Source organism: Aristolochia californica, unplaced genomic scaffold (assembly GCF_029961685.1).
Source record: "Aristolochia californica isolate CCGP_79_NKW_82.1479 unplaced genomic scaffold, dmAriCali1.0.hap1 SCAF_7, whole genome shotgun sequence".
Taxonomy (NCBI): Eukaryota; Viridiplantae; Streptophyta; class Magnoliopsida; order Piperales; family Aristolochiaceae; genus Aristolochia; species Aristolochia californica.
This window is the reverse complement of record NW_027182268.1, coordinates 37,739,195-37,766,531: the sequence shown is the minus strand read 5'-3', so window position 1 is coordinate 37,766,531 and position 27,337 is coordinate 37,739,195. Positions and strand designations below refer to the sequence as shown.

The window sequence follows — 27,337 nt, the reverse complement described above, 5'->3', positions numbered from 1 at the left end:
CGCCACATCATCAGTACAGTAAACATAGATCAACACATCGGCTGCCACGTCATTATTTGACCACGTCATTTGCCATATAGACTGCCACATCATTTGCCAAAAGACATTAGTTTAAGACATTAGTTGAATTGGTTTTCATTTAATTCAAATATTTTTTAATTATTCAATTAATATATTCTATCATAAATTCTGTTCATATAATTTCTAATCTTATATATGATATTTGATATTTAAATCTTTTCTTGTAACTTCTTAAAATATTATTAGCACAGTTACTTAATATTTAATTCAATTTTTTCAAAAAAAAATTATATATTTCTTGGTTTTGTGTTTTCTTCAATTTTTCTACTACTTTGCTCCCATTTATCTGCTTCTTTCCCTTTTTCCATTTTAGTAATACACCTATCAGGATAATATATCACTCATAACTACATAAAAGCACAAATCATGATAAAAAAAAAATGTAATACCTCTATATAAAACAATCAAGTTCAATCATTTATGTGGATTCTGATCCCTTATTAAGATCAAATTAGGTCTGGAAACTCGAGCTTGGAATTTGACTCATTGTTGACCAATCCTGAGTCGGTTTGGGTGAGTCGAGTCAACTCACTCGAGTAGCTGAGTCACCTTGACATTTTACAAGGTGACTCAACAAAAAAATTTAAAATAAGTGAAAACAGAAAAAAATCTTTAAAATGGAATATATTATGCTATATATAATTACCTAATTATTGTTTATGGTCAATGATTGATCTATCTGTCTCGACATTGTTATCTTCTCAAAGTGCCAAAGAATGATGATTGATTACTTGTATGTTTTATCTTGGTGGAGGGGAGATGAGTTTAAGATTTGTTTAAGGACCAAATTAATATAATCTTTCTTATAAAATAGGCTCATGAGTATACTAATTTCACTGTGAATTAGTCATATTTGATGGGACCAAATTAATGTGGTGTAGTTGACCTTTATATCTTTTTTTTTATATATTTTTATATTAGAAGACTCATAATAATTCCATGGTGATATTTATTTTAATGTCATTACTTAATAGTTAGCTCAAATAAATAAACGATTGTACCCTCATAGAGACTTCCATATGAGCCGAAGTATTATATCCTATATTTTAGTTAAGGGACCAATTTCGCTCTAAGACGAAAATTAAAATAATTGAAAATTTATTTTTCCTTTGACCTATTTTTTTTTTCGTGCCACCGTTCGAAATTAAAGGAAATATTAGCTATAGTATTTGTGTTTACAATAAAAAATTATTTTTTTATAAAAATAAAGAATAATTAACTTTGTTTTTTGTAATTTTTTATTTGCACAAATGGTCTTATTTTCAATTTAATATTTTTAAAAATAATAATGGTTAAAAATAAAGAATAATTAACTTTGTTTTTTTTAATTTTTTATTGGCACAAATGGTCTTATTTTCAATTTAATATTTTAAAAAATAATAAAGGTTAAATTCTCATTTTATAATAAAAATAAAGAATAAGGCAAAGTTAAAACGATCTTTACAACAATTATGGAGAAGTATCAGTTTCAATTTCACCCTTAGGAACTATAGTCCTACCATATCTTATTTTTATTAACTATTTTTAATAAAAACAATGATCAAATTTTTATTTTTTTTATTTTCTAAAAATTCCAAACAGACCCTAAATGTCATCCAGTAATCCAAGGATTTCCTAAAGCCAACAGGTCCCATTTCTGAAAATGCAACATGCTTGAAATTGTGACCAAACTGAATAGATGTTTAATCAGGAATTACAGGAGTCTTTTAGTGTTTCCAACCACCCATCGTCGTCCAGAATTTGGAACTTCTTTAATACCTAAGGCCTTTCATCAAAACTAGTGTAAGTTTTCCATCAAATTCCAGATAACACAACATGTAGACACGGCGGAGAGCACAGAATGCTTCCTTAATATTCTGAAACATTTGTTCTCGTTACACGACTACAGACCAATCTCACAACCATTTCTGAAGAAATTAATAAGTCAGTTCATTCCCTTATGCCCGTCTTCTTTGCCACTTGTTGGTGTAACAAGAGCAAGGATAACTAGACCACCTAAAACTACAATTAGGATCCCTAATGAATTGACTAACAAAGCTTCATTTGAGTATCGTGAGATTATTTGGTTAATTTGAAGAAATGTAAGTTTTTCTAGGATGCCAGTAGCTGCAGTGGCAACAGCAAGTGCATAGATATAGATGCCAAAGAATACATGCCATTGAAGAAGAGCCGCTCTGCTGATTCTTGAGCCTCCTGGGTACCAAAACGTAGCAAATCCGAGTCCCCACTGATATCAAAGAAATAAACTCCATAAAAATCATATCGAAGAAATGTGAATGGAAATTGTAAACTCCATTTGAAATCTACGTTTTTTAGTAAGTTGGCATGTCCGCATGTCTTTCAATATTACTTTTCATCACTCTTTGTTTTCCTTATATTCCACCCTCCCGTTTCTTCCTCTCCTTTACCTATTTGCCATCCTCTTACTTGAATGCTGATGCAACATCTAAATGTCATGAGCACAAGTTTCATATAATATGGAGTCGGCCAGCTCTGAATATAAATTGGTGAGAGTGGCGATATGGAACTCTTTTGACAGAGTCAGTCGGCAGTGGTATGCACTCCCACCATACCTGAACCCATCACTTGAAGGGAACATTGCCTGGCCGTGACTTTGTATATAAAATATTCCCTCCGAAAGCATGACCTATAGTTGGTTCACAATCTGTGAACCTGGAGGCATGCAAAGTACAAATAGAAAACTCATTCAACTGGTGGGTCCAGGGTTCATACCGAAGTGCCGTCTTCAGAGGCTAGTCACCTGTACCCTCTTTGAGGAACAATGAAATTTATTCAGAAGTGAAGGAAGATCAAGAACAAACCTGAACGCCAAACAAGATAAAAGAAGCTAGACCCAACCATGAGTGCAGACTGTAGAAATTTTCTATGCCCTTTTCATTATGGAACTTCAGAGCTGCCCATATGCCAATAGAGCTCAATACAAAAGCAATGAATTGTCCTGCTAGATGCAAAGCTTTTTTGAAGTTTTTTGTTCCAGATGTTGTCTTGTAAACTAACATGGCTGCAATCATATGAGACAGAACATTAGCAGGGCAGAGGCAGAACTACCACGAACATAGTTGTTCATAGAATTCCTTGATAATAAGTGATCTCACTATTGTCAAATTTCAAAAAGATTGAGCTGAGACCATAAGTGCAATTTCTTTTCCTTTACAATCAACAAGAAAGCAACAGTATAAACATGTTCTCACAAATTCGATAGAACCATGTCCTCATGGTGTAAGCCAATTAGAGCCAGGAAATTTGAAGAAGAAAAGTAGTGACTGACATATTGTGAGTCATATAGTTTATTATAAGAACTGGTTTCAGAACAAAGCATGGCAGATTCTTTTTGCTGTGGAGGTTGTTAAGTGGTGAAAAGTTCTATTGAACATTATCAGGTGATGTAGATGACCAACTCAAGGTAAAATTTGTTCTTTTAGCAGTTGCATAGCAGGTTGGATTTCACCATTTTTGCAGATTTAAAGATGAACTAACTAAAATACAGGCACAATGCATGCTGAGATTTCATTCATAAAGAAAAGAGTAATATTTTACACAGTTTAAAGAAGGTAAAAGCTTGCATATTCTTGATCAACCATGTAACTGATATCCATGAATTAATGGCAAGAATACAAATATAAAAATGGAGAAAAAAATCCAACAACACAAGCAAGAAGCAAAACCAACAAGAGCTGTAAATCACCGTGATAAGTTCCTACTGGAGTAACAAGTGCAGTTTTGATGCTATGGCTGCAATATCTGAGGTCAAAGATTTCTTCCACACATGAGTTGAAAGGAGAGAAGAAAACTTACCTTCACCATTCAGAAATACAAGTCCACTCAACATTAAAACAGGATGAATCTACAAGAAGCATACCCACAATAGGTTTAGATAAACTGTCATAGTGCTAAACAATCATACTAAATGTATGAAACTATAGAAGAAAAACAGTATGTAAACACAATAGGAATAGCAATAACCTGCTCAGTTGAGAGGTAATGCTTCTGATTAGCCGAACACTCATCAAAGATACTTAACCAAAAACATCTACTAACCATGTTAAACGTAATGAAAAAAAACATGACAACTTCAAATGACAGTGAAAAGGGATATACCAACAAATCCCACTACACCATGAAAATTGAAAGGATATGAAATTTAAAGCCCCCCAACATTTGGTTATATGCAAAATCACATATTGGTGATGAAGATTTATACACTTTTAAGAACCAAACCATGCCTGGTTTGGAAACGATCATAGTGGGTACTTAAGATATAACTACTACAAATACAGAAGCGCTGACATACAGCATATAATTAAGGCAGGGGTCATCACCGCCCTCAAGTGAAATTATAAGGTAAAATTGACCACTTCACTGGTGCTTCAATTTCATTGTTTGGAAAGCATAACAGTCCAACAAACATGTAAGACGGAAGTGTATATTTGCTAAAAAAATTCTACTCAACTGCAAGACTTACCAGTTGTTCAGTAAATCACACAGCAAATTCCTGCCACAGGTACCAAAATTTTAACTCCTTATTCAGAATTGTTTGGCACTGTGATAGTTAAATGTGACCCACCATGACATTTGTAGAATGACTAAACTAAATATTTCAGAAGTAATAAGAATTTTTCTTTTCACAAACCAACATTCAATTAGAAATCAAAATAATCGCACGAATAATAGTAATGGTTGAAACGATTACTGCGTTCAATTGCCACACATTTGGTGGAGAAAATGACGACAAATTAATACCACAAACAAGGTGAAAAAGATCTAACTGAGAAAATAGTACCAAGCATGTCCTCAAAAATCTAAAATAGATCCAATAAAATCAACTTTAGAAATTAACCTCGATAAACAATCTCCCTAGTAATAATTATGTCACGCACCGCATACAAAAAAAAAAAAAAACCACTATATCATATTAGAGATATCTTAAAGTGGGCTCTACTGAGTAAAGAAAATAAAAATAAAAATCAAGAGGACCGATCTATCATTCTACTTTTGGACTACAACAAACTACGAAACATTAACAAGAGTGTGTGTGTGCGTGTGTGAAGAGATTGAAGTAAAATTTAGCCGGCGGGAGCTCACGTTGAAGATGAGATCCTTGTTATCGGAGAAGAGAGACATCCCTCCTCGAAAATGTAACGACCATGTGAGGACAAGAATTGCAGCTGTGATGCCACAGATCCTTATGAGAGAGAAGGTCGGAAATCGAACAACTGGAGCCGCCATTTTCGACTTCGAGGAGAAACGGAGATCTTCTCCCGTTCCTCCTTCTTCGTCTTGCTGAGAATCAGATAATGCCTCCGTTGTGAAATTTAAGTTTCGATCCTTTACGCTTCGTCCACGGCTTCACGCTAGTAAAGGGTTTTCGGAAGAAAATGGTAGTGAAGTCGAGGTAGATTCAACGCAAAGGGGAGTGAAGAGAAGAAACGGTTTTCTTGCTAGCTGCTACTCTGAGACCGTTCGGTTCAGGCCCTTTAGGAAGGAGACCAACCCCGTCGCGAATACACGGTCTAAGCAAATCTGGAACTCCTCCCGAAGCAGCGACCTGTGAGCCCTACGATGAATGAAGCTGGACTCCGGAGGTCCGCTTCTGCCAGAAACGATCTCCGCCGTTAACCGGTTAGCCGATTCAAAATTAACTGGATAATTAGTACATATGGTATTTAAGTAAATGCTCAAAAAGCAGGGCAGATTACAAAAGCATCATCCATCATCATTTCATTTCTTCGGAACCCACTTCCCATCGATAATTTATATACAATGTTAGGGTTTTGATGGCGATTGGGTGATGTCGCTGCCAGTATAATGATGCCACTCAGTAATGCGAGCGCGAGCCCGAGGCTGTTCACGACAACTGACTCGGGCGAGTGTCTCCTGACTCGCCCCCTCGTCTGTAAGAAGGTGAGTTTCTCGAGAAGACCCGTCTCCGCTGTGGCCACCGCCAGCCCGTACGTGTACAGGCCGAGGAAGTCGTGCCACGGCAAGACGGCGAACCTCTCCTCTCTGCCTGAAGCTCATGAAGCCCACCACCCACTGCACCCTTCCAGATCAAATGAACACAATTTCGAGCTTTTTTTTTTTTTTTTTTTTCTGTAAGAAATAGGCAGCTCCTCTGAACTCGAAATAGTTAATTAGTTTGTTAATGAACTCGACTAGAAGGCGAATTGAGGTTGAGAGGAGCCGCAAACCTGGGTTCCGAACAAGAAGACACAGATCAAACCCATCCATGAATGCAAGCTGTAGAAGTTAGCGATAGTTCCTCTGTTCCAATGGAACTTGGTCCAAATGCCAAAAATTCCAGATGCAAGAGCAACTCCCTGGAGACACAGATGCACCGATTTCTTGAAATTTCTCGATCCTGGCAGCCATCTATACTCTAAAATTGCTGCAAAATCAGTTTAGAAGAATTACGATGACAGCTTGAAGCTCATTTATGTTGCAGAGATTGTGAAAAAGCAATTTGAGTTTCAAAATGAGTGTTTCCACTTTTGGAGAATAGCTGGGAAAAGTTAAAGATAGTAAAAGGTAAAATGGAGAAAATTATTTCTTTGTTTGAAGAAAATAGATATAGGTCTTTCATATTTATCTACAGCATAAACGGATTCTGATCTGTTCATCAGATCCAGTCTCGCTTCGGTACATTTGAAGAAAGAAAAAGAGTCGTACGTGGGACTCGTTCAATGCCACAGCGAAGCAGATATTCACATCAAGTCACTCATACTCCTCAAAACCCTACCTTCGCCACTCGCGATTATGAAACCTATCACCATTAGAAGAGGATGCAGAACCTCTATCAAGTAGTAAAATCACCACCAAATTTTCTTCGAGCAATGCAGGTCCAAATAAGAAGAGAAAAAGATAACTTACAGAAAAAATGCAATTTTCTTGGGAGGACGAGCGAGGGACGCAGCTTGATTCAAAGGCGAAGGCCCCACATGAGGACCAGCGCAGCTACCGCCACAGCTGAGATTCTCGCCGACACAAGCAGCGGTGTCAAACAAATAGCGGCCATCGATTTAGCCTTCGGAAAGCTTGACGGTACTACCACTCGTCCAGCACTCATCTTCGAGAGAGAAAAAGGTATTTCTTCCATATATGTGTTGAGGTTACATATTTAAACACAAAAAATAAACAATTACTGCTATCAATAAGCATAACTAATCTAACAATGGAAACCGAATATTCAATTTCCTATTTCACATAATCACCTTTAACACTCCCCATCAAGTTGGAGTGTATGTTAATGACTCCAATTTATCGAGTAATGTTTCAAATTGGAATGAACTCAACGCCTTAGTAAATAAATCTATTGTTTGGTTTTGGTTCGTATATGTGTTGTCTTCATCAAGCTTACTTAAATTTTTTCACAAACTAAGTGACAATGAATTTTGATATGCTTAGTTCACTCATGAAATACTGGGTTTGAGGCAATATATAGAGTAACTTGGTTGTCACAATACAACATGACCGGCTGAGTATGTTTGATTTCCAAATTATTCAAAACATTATTCAACTAAGTAATTTTATAATATATAATAGCCATAGAGCAATACTATCTCTGTAGTTAATTGAGACATCGTTGTTTGCTTATTTGTTTTCCAAGAAATGGGTGATTGTCTAAGAAATATACAATACCCTGTTACTACCTTCTTGTGTCCTTGCAAAGAGCCCAATCTGCAACTTGTGGCGAATAGGAGAATACTCTATCTTAGTGTTTGTTTCAAGTATTTAAGGACTTTATATACTGCCTCAACGTGTATTGTACATGGTTTCTCCATAAATTGACTTAAAACATGGACGACATAAACCAAATTTGGTTAGTAATAGTCAAGTAGATCAATCTTTACACAAGATGCCTATATGATGTAAGATTAATATATGACCTACGCTCGGGGAAGATGATTGAGATGAGAACTTAGCGGGAGGATCTCTACTACCTTGATCATCCACAAAAATCATCTTGCAATTCACATTTGTATCCTTGTTTGGTCACTTTATTGATCCATCAACAAAGTCGTATTTGTTCTTGACCGTTAGAGTTAATAGTCGTGGAATGACTCCATGTGCTATACATCTCCTCAGTGAAAAGTTGTGGTACTAAAACCAACTCAGGTTTATCTGAATAGTGAAGATATAGTGGGTGATTGGGATTATCAAGTTTAGATACTATGCTCGACTAAGTTGGCTTCTTTGGATTGCTTTCATCTCCCATGGTGGTGAGATTAAAGAAGTGTGCCTCCTTCGACCTTAGAAACAGGAGGGAAGATCCAGTTGCTTTAGTGGACAAGGTGGTCGTGAGAAGCGATTTGTTGAAACAAGTTGAACCAGACCAGCGGGTTCAGTCTCGATTCACTTGCTGTCAAGTTGGTCTTGGGTGGTCTCTTCGAGCTTGGTGGAGTGACCAATCAATTTGGATGATCATCTGGAGACTCGGCTGATGGGTGGCTTCCGGAAGGAGAGCAGTAGGTGACCCTCTTTTCGAATCGGGGCTCGAAAGGAGGAGCAAGAGGCGACCCTTTTTTCGAATCAAGGCCCGAAAGGAGGAGCAAAAGGTGACCCTTTTTTTTGAATCAGGGCCTTCTTTAAGAGTCTCTTATCAGCCTAATGATTCATGGAATCCTTTTAGCCTTGTCATGAAGATCGGAATCAAGTTATGGGGTTCCCCCCAATCTCTACTCTAATGACTTTTGACGAAGATCACGACATTGACAGTGAAGGGTCAGTGGATGGTAATGGTTTAGGTTTGTTGAAGGACTCGTTGGTGTTGCTGCGACAGTGGTGGGTAACGTGCAAGTTGTGGATGGCCAGGTTGGGAACATACGGGAAAGAAGATCCGTCTATAGGGAGAAAAGTGTGACAATGTCCAACCTTGCTCTGATACTATGAGAAAAGGTATTTCTTCAATATATGTTTCTACAATGAGGTTACATATTTATACAAAAAGTTAAACAATTACGTTGGGGGATCAATCCATCTACTACATTTAAGCGTTAGTTTTTGACAATCTAAATTGTAAAATTGTTTCGTTCCTTGCATACTGTGATACAAGAAGTGGAGAACAGAAATTCAGAATAGAGGGGAGACGGGTCTCCCTGGCTATTCGGAAATATCCAAATCGATGATCTAACGTTAATGCTCCCTGCAATAACCATTTCCCTACTCCGAACAAGAAAGACACATTTTCCTTTGTAGTGTTGGTGGGTTCGCCGGCGTTTGGCTTGATTCGACGACCATCAATAATTGAGATTATTGTTTACTAGTAAATATAGACTGAAATGGACATTTAAATTGATGAAATAGATTTATCATAAAGAAGATGGATTACAATGTGAAATCACAATTGCTTTTGCCAGTTTCATGAATAGATGCTCTTGATTTGATACCATATTAAGATATAATTCAGTTAAATAATCAACTCTAATTCCATCTCATGCCAATATGCAACCATCCCCAATATCATAATGCACATCTAACCTTCAATTCAAGTTTATGAAAGTATTGGTTGTTTATTGATTGTTCTTAGATGTAGAGGGGAGATGCCTTTAATGGAATGTTGTAGTAGATCTGTATTGTTGGATGCTTAAGCCTTATCTTGTAATTCTGATTAGAGAATGAAAGCGTGCTAACTAGTGAGCTACATAAAGCAGATAATTAAAGATCTCTAACATATTTACTCACCCAAAATCTAAATTACAACCCCACTGCCCCCTATAATAATGGGTCATTCCTAACAAATATTACAGCTTTTTACATCAAAATCTAGTGTAAACTATTGTTTATCGGGGGCAGCAGCTAGGGATTCCAGTAATTTATCACAGTCAATTTCTGTTGATTGGAACTTTATGTTAAACCCACTTTGAGACCACGACCTTAGGCACAGAACTGCTTGCGCGTTACTGTGAGGCAAACATATCCTCTGCTTGTCTATCTCGTCTCCCTTACTTGAGAACAACTCCTCAGGAGCCACTGAAGTAGGCTGGATTGCCAGATAATCCCGAGCCATAACAGAGAGACGAGGATATCGCGCACTGTTTCCCTTCCACCACTCCAAAACATCTGTTGCAATTGGAGCAGGTGATTCTGACAAATACTGAGTGAGTTCATCCGTTGAGGTGCTCATGCTAACACGCCTTCTCTTCCGGGCTATCTCCTCCGCAAAAGAGACACTGCTTCCATCTTCATTATCCTGAGAGTTACGGGTATACCCACCGGTCATGGCAGGGAAATGCGTTGTAGAGTAATTTCTCACAAAGTGGCTCCGAGCTTCTTCGAGGTTGTGCTCTACGTTGAGGTTCTCAGGAAGGAGTTCCCCTTTTATCCGGGGGTCAAGAACTGCCGCCATGTACGTATAGACGTTGTGGACTTGGCTGCTGTAGCTTCTCGTTTTCTTTGCCATGTCTTCAGCTGCACTCTTTAGCCAATCAGGACTCGCTCGACTCTCGCGACAACCTGCTATGATTTCAATGACATGATCCATGAAGAAGAGTACTAGTCCGAGGGTGGGGGATTTGCTCGTGCAAAGATTGGTCGTGGTCTTGTGGAATGGCTCCAAGAAGGTGTGCATGATGTTCATTGCATTCTTTTCGGCAGGGCTGAGGAACAAGTTTCGAGTCCCAAGAGTCTCTTCATGCTTCCGTAGAACTGCATCTATGGCACCATGAGCCTGTAGAACAACACGATGTAGACGATTAGAATTTATTTTCATTTTTTCACTTCTTCTTTTCTTTATTACTTTATTCATTTTATCAGTGTTTCCCAGAAAGAAAGAAAACCAATAAAGATCCACCACAAAAGGAATACCTTACGGACGATGTCAAGAATTCTATATTCCCCACTCCATCGTGTTGAAGCATCGAGCGGTAGTTTCCAGGAACCTTCTTGATATGCTGCAGCTATTTGTCTGAAGTCCTGTGCAATCTCTATGGAGGCATTCATTTCAAGCACAAAATCCCTCATCTTAGATATAACTGGCTTTGCAGTTCTCAATCCATCCTCTATTATCAGGTGCAGAGTTCGGGCTGCGCAAGGTATAAAGCAAAATGGCAACTTCAGGCCCTCCAAATCCTCCTTCAGCTTATGGCAGGCATGTATAGCAGTCTGACTGTTATCGTGGGTACAACATAGCATCCTGTTCTCAATGTTAAACATCTTGAAAACCTTCAGAAGGGTATGGTAGATCTCAGCACCAATGTAAGGGATGTGAGCAATGTCAAGTAGGATTTTGCGTTTCACCCAGTTCTCGTCAATCCAGTGGGCAGTAATGCTCATATAGCATATTTGCTCATAGGAAGTCCAGAAATCAAGTGTGACACAAATCTTGGAGTTCACATGTTCAAGTGAGGACCTAACATCTTCACGCATACTTCTGAAGACCTCAAGAATTATGTTGTTGGCCCAATCTTTGGACCAAAGTTTAATTGAAGGGTCAAGAAACTTGAAGCAGTTTGTCAAGTCCTCATCCCCAAAGGTTGAGAAAGGAAGAGAGCATCCAATAAGCCACTTGAAGAGCAACCAGTTGAGATTGTCTAAATTTACAGAAGTGGTTTTTGCCTGAGGCTGAGGCTTCTTGCTTATTACAGGTGCAGGAGGCTGTGAAACTGGCTGAATCACAGCATCACCCTGCTGACAATCATATCCAGGATGGCGTTGGTTAAGATGTCTCCCAAGATTACCTTCAAAAGATCACCAAACTGATAATCAAGAACACTGCTCAATTTTGTTTATGGAGCTAAAGAAAAAGAAAATATAGTGTGACCAACTTGACAGAATTACATCTCAGCAGTAACATTGTGTCTAAACCCCCAAACCTAGCCAACCACTGATTGCTGGTCTTCCCTAGTAAATCCATTTTTTGTTCATGAATTGAGTGGATAACATCATCGCACCAGGGATTTGAATCATGATGGATTCATTATACGGTTTAATCAGTTCAATGGGAAACAAAGCCCCCTCCCTCTCCTACCCATATGAAACCATACCAGCATTTCCATCAGTAGCTTACCAGTAGCAGTAGCAATTGAATAATTTTGCTTGCAGAATTTGCATCTTCGACTCTTACCATCTGGGGCTGTTTCAAAAAATTTGAGATACAAAGATGTCATAGACTTTTTTCTAGGCTTTGCTGGGAGAGCAGCATTTCCTTTTTCTGAAGAACCCAGAGCAATATCTACTGGGTCTAAATTTTGTGGCACGATTGTCACATCTATCATGCTCTTGGTTTCTAATTCTGTCAGAATAACACAATAATCAGAAATAGTATTTCTAAAGCTTCATCAAGCAAGGCTTAAGAATCTATCAGATTGGAATGAAAATTCTACAGGAACTACTTTCTCCATCGTGAACAGCTTATAAAATCATGCTATATGACGAGTAAGAATCATGGCCATTTTGATTTTAAACATAAAACCCTTCCTAATAACCCTGAGCACATATCGTCAAAATACTCATCTGTCAAATACAATAGAAATGACTCAATAAACATCTAAACCATTGGCGGACACTCACTTCTACAAGAATGACAAATGATATAAAGCAGGAAGAAGAAGACTATAGCGAACTGGAAATAATAACAGAAAAAAGCCAATTCTATGCTGCCTCAATCAGCAATCAGAGGATCAGAACATAACCCTCGAAAATCAGCCATTTACCACAAGTCATGTTAGGAAGTTTTAGCTATATGCATAGACCTCCAGAACTTAGTTAAAAGATAACTCCACAAGCTGGTGATAAAGCCAATGAATGTATGAGCTTAACAAAAGAAACTAAGAAAAGTGGAAATATTGAACAAAGAGAAGGAAAACAAGTATTAAAAAGGCCCTAGACAAAGACTGTGTAGCATACTGAAGTCTATGAATGAAGTCAGGACATGCATGTACTTCCTTCTTTTAAAGTTAAAACAGAACAAGTAGAATGGCCTCCACAAAAATAGAAGCAGAATAGAACTAAAAGCATCAAATAAAATTCTCTAACAGAAGAAAGCTATGAAATAGAAGTATTTATTCGCCTAAAAGAAATGCTATAACCTCTCTAATCAAGCAAGCTTCATATAGCATCTGAAAAAACATATGGTCAGAGAATAAGTAATTTACCTTTCATGTTTTTGAATGCATTATTGACATTCCAATCCATCATGTCCCAATTTTCCTTTTTTCAATACAATATCCAACTGTCCTTAATATTTCCTAGGATAAAAATAAAAATATAAAATTTGTGAGGATAAATTCAACTCATTAACCTTTGTAAAGTCCCTAAGGTTGATAACAGAAAGGTACTAAATATGATTAAATACACAATCTGCTCTAAATACATGCTTCCATCGATGAAATAATTGACTTACATTAACTCATATTGTTCGCTGAATAGTTTGAGTTATTTCCAGAAAGTAGATTCTAGATTTTCCAACTTATCAACCATTTAACTCATTGTTGAGATTGTAAATCAATTTTTTTCCTCAGAGAGGACACTTGTTGGTTCAATTTCTATCATGATGAAATGTCCATGAGTGTCTCAGTCTTAGTGATAATGTATCCAACTCCTTTCACTGCATAATTTGATCAAGACATCCACCTCTACATGGCAATGAAGTAGATGACAGAATCTAAGAACCACTGAATCCTTCTCCTCATTGCCTGCCCTAGGATTATAGGTATTATGAAATTCTTACATGTTCCTATAAATACCTTTGTCTGGTCTTTTTGTCTCCATTCTTTATGCATCAGTTGTCATTTCTTAGAGAATCTGAACAAGGAACTCTTTGCCAAATTTTACATGAAATAAATGATATCCCGGAATCATCCTGCACTCAGAGCACTTAACTTATTTACTGATTCCTACTTAAATAATTGATTTTCATTCCTGAACGGGCTGAATCTCAACTAAGGAGTGAACAACACAAATACTGAAGGGGGAAAAATGTTATATTTTTTATCCATATCCTAGTGTTTTGGATCAATTCAGTAGCTAAATATATGTGTGAAGGGATAGTCTCGGGAATAAACCTGAGCCGGAGAAATTCTGACTTCACTTTCCACAATCCAATTTTTATGTCATCAGTGAGAGAGTAAATTAGTGATTAACGAAGTAAAACTAAAACTAGTGTATCGGGCAATTTCAATGAGCAAAGCAGTGGGCATTGTGCAACTGTAAATAATAAAATCCGTAACTTTTGAATTAATCTCCTCGAATAATTGAACGTGGACAACCAAACACTAATACAAATTCAAGAATCTTGGACAACAAGGCTTTGTATTTCGATAACAGAAATTCAATGTACTGAAGAGCCTGAATAAGTCGTGTGAAAGAAGCAGCTATAATTTACCTCAAGCTGCTCGTCAAGTCCTCCAGACCACTATTTGAGAACACGATATCGCACAAATGACCACAAAGTAAGCAAATTAAGGTCCCAGCTTCTAAGTCTATGTAGTTCGAATTATTTGAAGTTATGCATATGAATTCGCCAAGAGAAGCTCGACCGGATCATTCTGTCGAAATTAAACGAATGAATCATCTGAAAGAGGCTACATCCGGACGAAAAAAACCAGAAAGATACTAATCTCTGGGAAACGAGAGCAGAGAGCAACCAGAGCCGAATGGGCGCCGGATCGCAGCCGAGCGAGAAAGATATGTGAGGAAGGAGCTTTGAGGGGTGGTTGAAAGTCGACGCCTTGTGGGAGGACTCAGGAGCCGCGACGCCTAAGCAACCAAGTTGACGCCTAAGCAACCAAGTTGACGCCTTTCTGACGGCTCTCTCTCTCTTTCCTATCGTCGACTTCGCGACATTTTTGCTTCTTTAGGCAGAAGAATCTTGCTTTTAGGGCTTGGCTTGGGAGTGTAGCTCAAGCCAGCGTTCATCTTGAAGAACGATGTCGTTGCCCCTGTAATTTATCAATTTTACAAGGATGACATGAAAATAAATAAAAATAAAAGAATTATTTGGATATCTATAGAAAATGATTGAGAAAATAAAAAATATATAATTTTTTTTTTTGGATATACGAAAAAATAGTAATATTTTATTTTTTTATGATAAAAATATTTCCTAGGATAAAAATAACAACAAAAATTACTTTTTTAATTTTTTTACTCTTTTGTTTTCTCCCGTTTTAAGCAGGTCATTAGTTCTATTAACTCAAACTGTGGAGCCCTACGCACCCGGCACACGAGCCAGGCGCATGCGCACGAAAGCCACAGCCGACCGGACCTAAGCGCTGATTCAGGCTCCCGGCAAACGAGCGAGGCGCACTTGCACAGGAGCCAGAGCCGCTCCGAGCCAAGCGTGGTGCAAGCGCTCGGCACACGAGCGAGGAGCACCCGTACCAGAGCCAGAGCCGTCCCGAGCCACGCGTCTTGTCAGGCGCCCCCCACACGAGTGAGGCGCACCCGCACAGAAACCCGAGCCGTCTCGAGCCACAAGCGCCCTGCCGCTCCCAGCGTGCATGGCTCGGTTCTCTCCCTCCTCGCGAACACATTTCGAAGTTCAAACTGGACGTGTGTGAACCGCAGCGCAACGTACACTACTAAGTTGCTGCCTTAACTCCTTTTAGTTGTTGCCTTGATTAGTTGATTAGCGTCTAGTCAGCTCGAGGTGGACTGACAGTGTATTCGGCGGCGTCCAATCGGTCGAAGTCACGGTAAGTGTCACGCCCAATACGTGTCCAGATATTCAGGGGTGGGATCCGCAACACTTCAGTGGGGCCCAAATTAACGGCTGGATGCGAAATGATCAGTCGGTCCGTAGATAAATACGGAGCTGAGTGGCAGTGAAAATTATCAGAGGGTGATGCTTGCACGATCAAGGAAATCGAAAAGGGAACCGCCGAATCGAAAGGAAATGTATAAGGGTCATCAGTGGGGTCCAAAGTTGAAGCACTCGAAAAAATACTGCTGAAAAAGAAAGAGCAAGGGCAGCAGCCTCAGGGTTTCTCTCGGCTTCCCTTCAGCCCGCAGAGTTCGCATGCTCCTCTACTGCCAAAATCATGGCAGCGGAAACGTCGAGATCCAGTGGAGCCGCCGATTCATACATCGGTAGCTTGATTAGTTTGACATCCAAGTGCGAAATCCGGTATGAAGGGATTTTGTACAACATCAACACAGAAGAATCTAGCATCGGATTGAGAAACGGTACTATTTTGCATGGGCTTTTATTATTTCGAGTTTTACTATTTTTTTGGATTTCCTGTATATTTTTAAGAATTTGATGGTCTACCTTGTGGCTCTTAATTTGAAAGGGTTTTTGTTAGCTTGGCTTGTAATACGAGAGATTTAAGGAGCTCTGGGTGCTAATTTACTGTCATTGTATTTCCTAGAGATTTCCCTTTTTTTTTTTTTGGTTCGTTGCGTTTATCCTAATTGTATTTTAATTAAATTTACCATCACTATTTTTCTGTAAAGGGGGCTGAGATTTGCTCCCATTTTGGCTTACACTTGGCTCTAGGTTTATCGTTATTTTTCTCCATGCAATTCGTTCATGTTTTTTTTTATTTTGTTCTATTGTACTAATATTTAATTCCAAGAGATACGAATCTTTGGTTTACTCTCTAAGTGTTTGATTTTTGGGGCTATTTTTCTGTTTGTGCCTTGTGCGTCATACTATAGTGGATTTCTATTCTTTGAATTACAAAAGAGGGATTGGAGGACTTTTTGTTAGTTCTTTATTACTTGATATAGCAAAAAGTTGTCGTTTTTTCTCTGTTTTAGAGATATAGTAAAGATTTCCGTAACCTCAAAAGGATTATAGTTTGTATGGCAGATGGAAGCAATTCCTGAGATTTTTGGTGTCCTCTTCCTTTCTTGTTGTTCTGCTGTTATTATTACTTCGACAGTCTAGTATCCTCGCAGACTCAACTGTAATCTTGAAAATGAAAACGTCTGTTTTATATCCTAAGTTATTTTTGCAACATTTTTAGATTTGTGTATGTTGCTTTATTTGGGAGCTTGGTATCCTAAATCTGAAATAAATTTCCTTTGAGGTACCTCAGTCTCGGTAGAGTATTTTTTATCAACTTTCTTACCTCCTGGTGCTGTTGTTGGGGTGTCTGTCATTTATATATCTTATTCTTCCAGTAATTCAGGTGCATTTTGTTTTCAGTGTTACATTTGAATTATTAGGTATTGAAGACTACTCTCTTGAAGACATGGCAACTTGTAGTGGGTACATGTATGTGTTACATTGCACATGATTGGTTTGTGAAACTACCTAATGTTACATTGCACGAGATTGGTTTGTGAAACTACCTATAGATAATATTTGTTCCCTAGAACTCAGCATAGTGAATGTTATACGTCTTTCATTATAGCAATGCTTCTTGACCAAAGCAGTTTTACTGCTTCAGTGACTTTGTTTGGAAAATATTGATTCTAAGTTCTTATGCAAGAGGGAGGTTCCCTAATATACAGAAGTAGAAGGAAATTAGTCATGTACTCTGATTTGTTCTGAGATCAGCAGGCAGGATGTTCAAGTGGGAAGGTCACTTATAATTTGGATCATCATAGTATGCATTCAAGCTTCAGTTTCTAACAAAGCCTATTTAGGATATGGTACATTTAGAGTATTCTATGAGTATTAGTCCATGAAATATGAGTTACCGTGCTGCTGTGTTAGAAGGGTAGCCGTCTGATCTTTCTTTGAGGTCCCAATCTTCAGTGTTAAGTAATAATGTTTACTCTCTTCTTGTTCTTCAGAAAAAATAAAAAGATAAAAATTTTAACCACTTTAATTTCTAAAAAGGAAGATATGTTGAAAAATGTTTTGCCTTCAATTTTTCTGAATTTTAGAGAATTTTAAGCTCTGTCTTCCTCCTACTTTGTTGTTTAAGTATATGTTTTCCCTGTTAAAAATTGCCATATCTGGAAGTGATATAAGAGCATCATCCGCAGAATTTTTCTTGTCAAACAGCTTGGCCTATGGTACTGTATATTTCCAAAGATTCTGGTTTTGTTGGAACGTGAACCAATCTCCAAGCCTTTCAGGAATTTTGGATTAAGCGTTTGCAATCAGTGCTTTCCATGGCAAAAAGAAGAAGCTAAAATGAAATCATAATTTTACCAGTACTTCCTTAGAATTGTTTCAATTTGTTCGACATATGATGGTTTCCGTGGAAGTAATGGATGATTCCAACAGCTTAAACCACATATTTTTAGTTTGAAACTAACAGTTGCTAGAAGATGTGGTAGAAATCTTAGGTTAAAGAAAGACAATTTATTCAAATCTGAATCTAAAATTATAGCCTGGTATTCATGTCAAATTGAAACTCGTTCTCTGTTTATTTGTTAATTTTCATTTGTATTTCTCTACTAAGAAGAACATTAGAAATGTTATTTTGTTTATCTACTTATATCTTTTTGTAGGTATTTTCATACATTTTGTTTGGGTAGAACATATGCAATTTATTGATTGTACTGCCTTTTATGCATGCTCTGTTAGAAATAATCTGTATAGTACATATGTTTCTCAGATAATAAGTTACCGCTTAGATTGGCTCACATAAATTTAAATCATTTAAGAACTTAGTTTTTGGAGTCTTAGTGGGATGACTTGAGGACAATCTAATGTCTTCAAACAGGGAGACATCCAAAGGAATGATTCTCTGTTGGAGTTTCTTGTTTTTCGATGTCATCTTTCTGCTCTTTAGTTTATTAAATGTTATATGATTATCCTCGATAGAGGACGTGGGGATTTACTCTACATTATGATGCATGCTCTTCTAGCTTGTTGTGTATAGTAGAGCACTTTGTTGTCAGATCATTAAGACATTAATATAGTGCTCATTGCAATATAGAAACATTCTTCAAGTGCAGCCTGCTGGGGTTTACTACTACCCCAAGTCAGAAAAAGGATGTGGAGGATGGGAAGAATTTCCTTCTCTCTTTTCAGCTTCTCTTAGTAGTTCAGGGAGTATCAAGTAGTGACATTAGATTTTGTACTTCTATGTCCTTTTGTCCATTTGTCCATTGAGGTGTTTCAGTGGATAGAGGATATCTCAAGGTCTTAAAAGTTTAGTAGGGTCAACATTTTCAGAAAAAAATAGAAATAAAGATTTGGTGGAGTCATAATTCTTGCTAATTAACTAGTATGATAGGGGTACAAACTTCTTCTTGGGTATATGTTTTATTACACTTTCTTTTTCCACTTCTTTATCTTTTTCAAAAGCAGTATGATTTTCTAGAACCAATTGAGGTAATGACAATTGCTTATTAGGCTAGAAAGTTTTGAAACTATCTTAAACTGCATATACAATTAAAAAATGTGGAGAGCAATTACAAGGGCAAGAACAAGCTGTTGGTTAGCGTTTTTATGTTTTGGTTAGCGTGCAATTTCATAAAGATGTCACTGTTTCTGTTTTTCTTCAGGTTTGTTTGATTTGTTGCAGTTGCAGGGTGTGCTGTATCAAATTCTTGCACTAAATCATTACCCAAGAAACATAAAAGAAAAAACAAGGAACACTTTTTAGTAGATCCTGTGGTCTTTTCAGCAAAAAAAAAAAAAAAAAATTCTGTGCAGGTTTCTATTAGAAGCTAATCAAGGGTATGTAGTTCCCCTTCTGATATGTTTTCTCTACTTTATGCAGTAAGAGCATTTGGAACTGAAGGACGGAAGAAAGACGGTCCACAAATTCCTGCAAGTGATAAAGTCTATGAGTATATACTCTTCCGTGGTACTGATATCAAAGTATGTAAAAAAATCAAAACCATTTTCAATGTTATGATATTTGATGCTTTTCATAAATATTTCTGCTGCTAAATCGTTAAACTTATTCTGCATGACATTTGCTTTATTCGTGTATATGTAATTATGCTTTGTTGAGGATCATTTTATTTCTATCTACAGAAAATAGTGGATAAAATGTTCTTGTTTATCCCGATTCAGTTGTAAAATATCAATATAGAATGGATTCATCTCTGTGAAGTTATTTTGTTTTCCTGTGACAAGGTTGCATGGCTTCATGAGCAAGAAACAGTTCTACTTATTCCTGTTTTAACTTGGTTGTCATTGAAAAGTGCCAAAGTTAAAATGCATCAGTGACACTCATGGACAGAATAGATATACCTGGAAGATGTTAACATGAGCTACTAGGCAACCCGAGTGTGACTCATGGACAGAATAGATATACCTGGAAGATGTTAACATGAGCTACTAGGCAACCCGAGTGTGTGATTATGTGTCCCGCTGTGCGAGTTCTCATTTTGGAAGAGAAGTATGGGTGACAAGATGTCTTTTGGAGATCTGAGTCTTATAACACTGATCTAATTTAATTACCATCTTGTGTTTGAAAAAGTTACCTACTAGTCTTATTCGGTGCAACTTTCTTGTTGCTCTTCATCCTAATTTTTTATGCACTGGTGCAGGATTTACAGGTGAAGTCCTCCCCACCAGCTCAGACAAGTGCACCCATCCACAATGATCCTGCTATTATTCAGGTAAATAAAAAAATTTATGCAACTTTCACAGGTATTTTTGTTAATCATACTGATTACTTTTGCAGTCTCACTATTCTCGGCCACCAGCTGTATCTACAAGTTTGCCATCTGCTGGTAGTGGAAGCACACCTGATCCAGCTTCACATTCTGCACAATTGGGACTCCCTAGATCAACATTTCAAGGTGGCCTCCCTTTGTACCCTCCTGGTGGGAACTTGGCCTCATGGGGTTCAACTCCTGCCCCTCCAAATGCCAACGGATCTGGCCTAGCTATGCCTCCGATGTACTGGCCAGGCTTTTATGGTCCTGCAGGTGGGCTTCCTCCTCATTTACAACAACAACAACAACCTCTACTTCGGCCGCCTCCTGGCTTGCCAATTCCTCCTTCCATGCAGCAACCTATGCAATATCCTGGACTGAATACTACATCTTTTCCTAACAATTCCCAAAATCTGCCCGAGTTTCCCTCACCTTTGCTGCTACCTGTTAGTTTGCCCACAACTGGTGGTTCTTACTCTAGTTTAACCTCATCAGGCTTGCCCTCATCTGTAGGCCATGCTCAAGCTGCTGCTTTAGCTTCTGAGACATTTTCTGCTCTCATGTCAAACAAGGCTCCTGTCACCTCCCTTACAACAACTCCAACTGCAAATTTGCCAATGGTGTCTCCTCTCACTTCCTCTAATCTTGATATCAACCCAATTGTGCCACCCATCTCTAGCAAGGTTGGGGCTCGTGCAGCTCCTGGCCCCGCCTTGCCATCTCAGCCTTTGTCTCAGTCAATTCCTACTGTGGGGCCATCCACTTCAAGTCACACAGAGACATTGGTTGTGCCCCTACTGGTAACCCCAGGTCAAATATTGCAACCTGTGCCTAGTACTGCTCCCCCATCCCAACCACTAACAAAGGTAAATAAAGATTTGGAGACTGTGCAATCTGCATTGCCAGAACCGTCATCTTCAACTGTGGCTGAAACTCAGGCACCAATTTTGCCACTACCTACTGTACCAAATCGTAAGGTATAGTTTTGTTGTATCCCCACCATAGGTTGGGAAAGTTCATCATAATCAACTTGCCTGCTTTATTTTTACTTGAAGACTCTACCTTGCTTGTTTTTTGTTCATGATTATTCTTTTTGAAAAAAGAAGTGGTCTTGGTCATGTGTACCCTCATGAGTTGAAAATTTTACATACTTCCATATGTTGTAGAAAAATGTAAATGTCAGTGTCCCCTGCTATTGGACTGTGTGGCAGCTCTCTGAACAAGGGTCTATGGTTTGTCAGGGGATTCGATGGCTGGCCTCAGGAAATGGTTACCCTTGTCTGGAGTCTTACTGCATGACAAAAGCAATGCTGCTTTAATCTTATTATCATTCTTTTAGTGTTGACATATAGTTGAGGCATAGCTGTTTCTCAGTTTTCTCTGAAGTGTTGTCTACCCTCTAATTATTGCTGCCTGGTTCGAGTTTTATTCTGGCTTGAAGGAGGCTCCTATATCATTTACAATCAATTGGAAAATTACATCTCTTAATCACTATCACTGATTCATTATCTCTGTCTATACTTATATTTGCACTTCTCTTGCCCTCCATTTCTTCATTTGATTTGATTTCTTGCAGCATAATGGTTATAGGGGTGAGTCTCTGATGATTGCTTGGTATTTTTCTTAAAGATGTTTGCTGGTATTTTTCTTATTAAGATACTTTAATGAGATAATCATGATTAGATAATATTGAAATTTATATCAGCATAATTGATCCATGACTTATGTTTATGACTTTTTGGGGATTATTCAAAGCTCATTAATTTTGTACCTTATTAAATGCCTCAAGGCCATCTTGTGTGTCATGAGTATATATTTTGGTCTTATGCTTGTCTGACCCATGATTGTGTTTTAAGCATGCTGTGCAGTCTCAATACCATTGTTGAGTTTGATGTTCTGTCCTATTGAGGTCATGTCTTGAATGGGCATCTCCATAATTTTTTTTTAAATTGCTGTTAAATATGTCATTTTGCCTGTCAAATGGCTGGAATGTTTAATCAGATGGATGTGGGTTTTATTTCCAGGTAAATGGTACTGCTTTGCCTGTTCATTATGGTAGTAGAGGTCGTGGAAGAGGAAGAGGAAATGGGGTAATGCTCTAATTGTTAGTCGTTATTTTACATCACTTTTCTTCTTTTTTTCTTTTGGTTTTTGGTGAGAGATTTTTTAGATTGTTATGGTGTGTTATGTTCAATGTTTCTATATTTACCTTGTTGACCATCCAATTATTTAGATTTCATGTTTCACCTTAGTTCTGAGCTGGGAACTGAACAAATTGGAAACATCTAGTAGTGCTTCTTTCTCTACCAAATCATCAATTTTTAGGGGTAAAATTTTCTTTTGTTTAGATATTTTGTGCCATGTCTTCAAATGTTAAATTCCATAGGCAGTTGCTTGAGGTCCATTGTCTAGGCAGAGATTGCATGCACCAATTAGTCTAAATGTATTAGTTAAATAGAATTTTGATAATATCTTTGATGGTAGATTTTAGTAATAATTAATATACTTAGTAGGATCTTCATCTTATGGATTGATCTATTAAAATCCCCCAGTTCTAATGAAATCTAAATCCTAGTTGACATATAATGCACTATTATATGTGGTCTTGTCACTGGTTTTTTATGTATTAAAATCTCATGAATATGTTGAGGACCTATCAGATCATATACTTGCTATTTTTATTGAATTTTCTGGTGTAATCATTAGTGGAAGATTATTATATTGTGTTGTTTTTGCTTGGTGTTTCCATCTGTGGCAGGTTTTTGCTGTTGGAGAATATTTTTCTGTATGTCATCTTAGAAAGTGCTAAACTGTTAACTATAGTACTCTTGATTTTATGCATTTGTTAGGCGTAATATCTTGCCAAAGTTACTCTGAAATTTTCTTACTAGTATTCTTTTTTTTTTTAATTATATAACATGGGTGGGTTCTTGTTCTGTTATTTTTCTTTTTGTTCTTTAATCAGTTTGACCAAAGTGACTATTCATAATACAGATTTCACATGCTGTCACTAAGTTTACTGAAGATTTTGATTTTAACGCCATGAATGAAAAATTCAAGAAAGATGAAGTATGGGGTCATCTTGGTAAAAGCAAGGGACTTACAGAAGATGGGAAGGATGATGATGTGTACAATAATTTGGAGGAGGATGAATTGGATGCTTCAAAATTGGAGGTCACGGTAAATCTTGCTTCTCCTGGTACTTTGCATCAATTACAAAACTATATAACATTGCAATTGAATCATAGTTCTCGAAGAACCTGCACACCCAGATGGGCTTGTCATTTGGCTTACTTAATCGTCAACTGCCTCTTGGTTCTCCACTATGCTGAGTAAAAAAGAGTACATGTTGTTCGGTTTGGGCTTTAAGACTTCATATATTATTGTGTTGTCTAGATATGTTTTCTCCTTTAATGAAATTTTAGTACGGAAATTCACATGAAATGAAAACTCTATTATTACTTGAGTGCACTACAGGGGAAAACCCTAACACATTAATCTTCTACTACATTCTTTAGTTCAAGATTGTTGGATATTCTATTTATTCATGTTTACTTGCTGAAGTCTTGGGGAAAAAGTATTATGTTTTTTCTTATGTAATCTACAGTTATATAGTATAGTGAAACGAGCTTTCTTATGTATCCTATAGTTACAATATAGTGAATGAGTCTTCTGACGGTGTTGTTTTAAAATGTGACGACGTTGACTGTAGTTGCTATAATTTTTCTTGTTCAGCAGCCTGTTTATGTTAAGGATGACTTCTTTGATTCTCTATCTTGCAATGCTCTTGATCGAGGAGCAAGAAATGGAAGGACTAGGTTCTCTGAACAGATGAAAATTGATACTGAGGTATGCATATTGGAGTTACCCAATCCTGAATTGCTTTTATGGATAAAATTAAAATGGAGTTCTTGACTTCATTTTATAACTTTGCTGTTTTGTGTAGACTTTTGGTGAATTTGATAGGCATCGTGGTGGTCGGGGTGGAAGAGGGTCTGGCCGTGGTGGGCGTGGCCGTGGCTACTATGGACGGGGCTATGGCTATGTTGGGAGGGGCCGCGGTCAGACTCTGTCAAGTCGCACCAACTACTGAGGGGGATAAAAATTTCTGCATTCTCTAATGTCTTTCAGGGTGGAGACATGCTGGAGAGTGCATCAGAACAAATACTGAATGAAGGGATCCTTCCTTGTAATATCAGTGACTTTTCTTATGCTTCTTTAAATGAAAATAAGCTAGGTTAGGGATATGGAAGGCTATTTGTCATCATGTTGAAATAAACTTCATTATGCATTAGGCTGATTGGAGCGGTGCAGTTAAGTGTAGCTTTAGCTTTTTGCTGAGAAATCTTAATTTTTATGGATTAAGAAGGTTTTGCTTCCTCGAAAATATCTGTAACGGATCAACATCGTCTGTGTTGGTTCTTCCATTTGAGGTGTTAAGGGTATTCCCATGATGAACCGGGTGTGCTGTGTTGCATGTGTTGCAAATCCTTCGCAAGGTTGCCTCCGACTGTTTGAGCGTGGTTGGGTTTTTATGCCTTATTCCCAGACGAACTTTGACCGGGACGATGCCTGCTAGGCAGCTGTTCAGAATAAAGTTGTTCATGAGGACTATTATCATCTTTTAAACATGGTTCTGCGTTACATCGATTTAAACATATTGGCATTGCAGGGTTTAATTTTGAGATTGCAATTAGCACCAGGGGGTTGACTTGTATAGGAAAAATGGCGAGACCTTCTGGGTTACTAACTTTTGAGTGGCTTCATAATTGATGCATTTTTATTAACTCTTTTTGGTGGTAAGCAACCTTCATAATTGTAAAACAGGCTTTCCCTCTCTCCTCGTGACACTGACGCAACATGGGTGGTCGGTTCCTCTGTAACTTGAGACATTTTACCATTTGAAGTGACCTTTCGATGTCAATCATGGTGGAAAGCGAGAGCAAAACTGCACAGGATAACTAGACAGATTTGATTGAAGACTCCATTTATGCAGCTAGCGGCCTTGATCAGTCGTACACGATCTGTGTAACGAGGTGAGGATCCGTTGGGTCCTACTATATGACACTCATCCATCTTAGACTAGGATTGATTTATCTCTGGTGACTTCAGTTTCCAGATGAGGATGCTGGCCAAGTCCAATTGTCCAACCACTAGAGGGGGTAGCAGTTAAAGCAGTCACGCAAGTACAAAAAAAAAAAAAACTCCCGGAGGAGGAGGAAAGGGGAAAAAGAGTAGTTAGAAGACCCGGTCTTTTCTTTTGGTTGGTATTTGTGAAGTGTTCTGCGCCGGCGCTTGTTTCTATCTGAAGCTCTGGATTCCATTGCTGGAAACAACCCCGGTTTTAAGAACCGCGCTGTCTTTTAGTTAAATGGAGAGATGGAGTGCCGAAAAATTATAGCAATTGTGGAGGATGTAGATGCTGCTCGATCTGCTCTCAAGTGGGCAGTCCAGAATCTTCTCAGGTTCGGCGACGTGATCACTTTGCTTCATGTGTACCCGTCGTCAAGATCCAAGAACAGGCAGAAGCAGAGGATACGGAGGCTGAATGGGTTTCAGCTGGCTTTGTCGTTCAAGGATCTATGCCAGGGCATTCCGGAGGTGCGTAATTTGATGGTTTTGATCTTCTAGTTTCTTTCTTCTTGGTTTGCTTTCACCCTTGGTAATAATTCTGAACATTTACATGATTTCTAATGTTAATTACTCGTTCTTTTCCTAGCCTTTTTGGTTTTGTTCAAGAATCCATTTTCTTCTGTAATTGAACTTGATCACTTCAAAAGTCGTTGATGTTGTTGTTGAAAACTCAAAATCTGTTAATTTCTTTTCTTCGTGTCTTATAATTGTAAGTATTTGAGCTCTCAAAATTGAGCATTTCTAGTAGGGCCTTCAGCTCAGGTTCGAATTCAGCTCTTCTTATTCACTTTCTGCTGTTTGAGTTTACCATACGCAATTCTTGTCTTCAATTATCTATGTATCCTTTGTTCGGAACAGTTTAAATAGACAATCACTCTGACAGAGCATGATTTCGTTACAGGCGAAGGTAGAAATCGTCGTGACGGAGGGTGATCAAGGCGCGACAGTCATGTCACTGGTGGAGAAACTGAGAGCTTCAACACTGGTTGTTGGACTCCATGACCAAAGCTTCATCAACAAGTAAGTTATAGTCACTGTTCATTATAAATAAACATTAAAAAAAATCGCCCCCTAAAAGATCATAAAGAGTATTAGTTGGGGTAGGTCATCATTCATGACTACATTAACAGCCCGTACTAAGCTCGGATTAATTTCCTGGGAGATTACCTACTGTAACAGAACCGTAGCTTCTAAATTCCCAACGATGAAACGTGTCTAGTTTGTTTTCAGGACGGCCATGGTCAACACTTGTATCAACAGCCTCAACTGTCGAGTACTTGCCGTGAAGCAGACGCTCACCAGGGTTGATGTGCACACTAGTGCAGAGATATCGCAGATTGAGGTCCGCGGTGTTTCAGAGCACAGGAGCCACTCTCTCCAAGCCTTTACCTACTCTTTGGGTATGCTGTGGAGATCCAGGAGGAAGAAGAGGGAAATTTGAAGACTCTCAGCTGAGAAGAATGTACAGGACGAATTCTCGATTAATACTCTCGTTGTGAGCGTTTTACTCACAAATGGAATTTTATCCACAGGGCAGCAAAGTTAATAGGAGGCAAGAGGGCGGCTTCAATCGCCCTTACTCTAAGATCATTGTCACCAACTGCGGCGTGATTGATTAACTCGATATATTTCGTGCCTTCACTTTGTT

General features: G+C 38.1%; 3 protein-coding genes and 1 pseudogene across 6 annotated transcripts; 2 read left to right on the top strand and 2 right to left on the bottom strand.

The window, feature by feature from the left end:
- Positions 1-1,859: 1,859 nt before the first annotated feature.
- On the bottom strand, positions 1,860-5,529 carry LOC137936878 (transmembrane ascorbate ferrireductase 2-like). Its single transcript, XM_068781818.1, has 4 exons — positions 5,185-5,529; positions 3,898-3,946; positions 2,904-3,103; positions 1,860-2,308 (listed from the first exon to the last, which is right to left on the bottom strand). Exons 1-4 carry the CDS (start codon positions 5,326-5,328, stop codon positions 2,006-2,008), a joined length of 696 nt encoding a protein of 231 aa, XP_068637919.1. The 5' UTR covers positions 5,329-5,529; the 3' UTR covers positions 1,860-2,005.
- A 146-nt stretch (positions 5,530-5,675) lies between these two features.
- On the bottom strand, positions 5,676-7,114 carry LOC137936879 (probable transmembrane ascorbate ferrireductase 4; annotated as a pseudogene).
- An 8,850-nt stretch (positions 7,115-15,964) lies between these two features.
- LOC137936637 (protein decapping 5) lies at positions 15,965-24,983 on the top strand. Of its 4 annotated transcripts, none has more exons than XM_068781438.1 (8): positions 15,965-16,221; positions 19,668-19,768; positions 20,446-20,517; positions 20,583-21,533; positions 22,581-22,646; positions 23,551-23,730; positions 24,295-24,405; positions 24,503-24,983. In XM_068781438.1, the coding sequence occupies exons 1-8, from the start codon at positions 16,077-16,079 to the stop codon at positions 24,647-24,649; spliced, it is 1,773 nt and encodes a 590-aa protein (XP_068637539.1). In that variant the 5' UTR covers positions 15,965-16,076; the 3' UTR covers positions 24,650-24,983. The 4 variants fall into 4 exon arrangements, with proteins under 4 accessions (XP_068637539.1, XP_068637538.1, XP_068637537.1 ...); XM_068781437.1 differs by having other exon boundaries at positions 24,292-24,405; XM_068781436.1 differs by having other exon boundaries at positions 23,551-23,736.
- A 759-nt stretch (positions 24,984-25,742) lies between these two features.
- LOC137936409 (uncharacterized) lies at positions 25,743-27,317 on the top strand. Its single transcript, XM_068781057.1, has 3 exons — positions 25,743-26,157; positions 26,591-26,709; positions 26,920-27,317. Exons 1-3 carry the CDS (start codon positions 25,936-25,938, stop codon positions 27,128-27,130), a joined length of 552 nt encoding a protein of 183 aa, XP_068637158.1. The 5' UTR covers positions 25,743-25,935; the 3' UTR covers positions 27,131-27,317.
- Positions 27,318-27,337: the final 20 nt, after the last annotated feature.

Excerpts from the sequence above, each read along its gene's own strand:
- LOC137936878 (XM_068781818.1), bottom strand. The coding sequence starts at position 5,328 with ATGGCGGCTCCAGTTGTTCGATTTCCGACCTTCTCTCTCATAAGGATC. Across the intron at positions 3,947-5,184 it reads ACAAGGATCTCATCTTCAAC|ATTCATCCTGTTTTAATGTT; the intron begins GTGAGCTCCCGC and ends TGCTTCTTGTAG. Across the intron at positions 2,309-2,903 it reads TTATCTTGTTTGGCGTTCAG|TGGGGACTCGGATTTGCTAC; the intron begins GTTTGTTCTTGA and ends CTTTGATATCAG.
- LOC137936409 (XM_068781057.1), top strand. The coding sequence starts at position 25,936 with ATGGAGTGCCGAAAAATTATAGCAATTGTGGAGGATGTAGATGCTGCT. Across the intron at positions 26,158-26,590 it reads TATGCCAGGGCATTCCGGAG|GCGAAGGTAGAAATCGTCGT; the intron begins GTGCGTAATTTG and ends ATTTCGTTACAG. Across the intron at positions 26,710-26,919 it reads GACCAAAGCTTCATCAACAA|GACGGCCATGGTCAACACTT; the intron begins GTAAGTTATAGT and ends GTTTGTTTTCAG.
- LOC137936637 (XM_068781435.1), top strand. The coding sequence starts at position 16,077 with ATGGCAGCGGAAACGTCGAGATCCAGTGGAGCCGCCGATTCATACATC. Across the intron at positions 16,222-19,667 it reads TAGCATCGGATTGAGAAACG|TAAGAGCATTTGGAACTGAA; the intron begins GTACTATTTTGC and ends TACTTTATGCAG. Across the intron at positions 21,534-22,580 it reads CTACTGTACCAAATCGTAAG|GTAAATGGTACTGCTTTGCC; the intron begins GTATAGTTTTGT and ends TTTTATTTCCAG.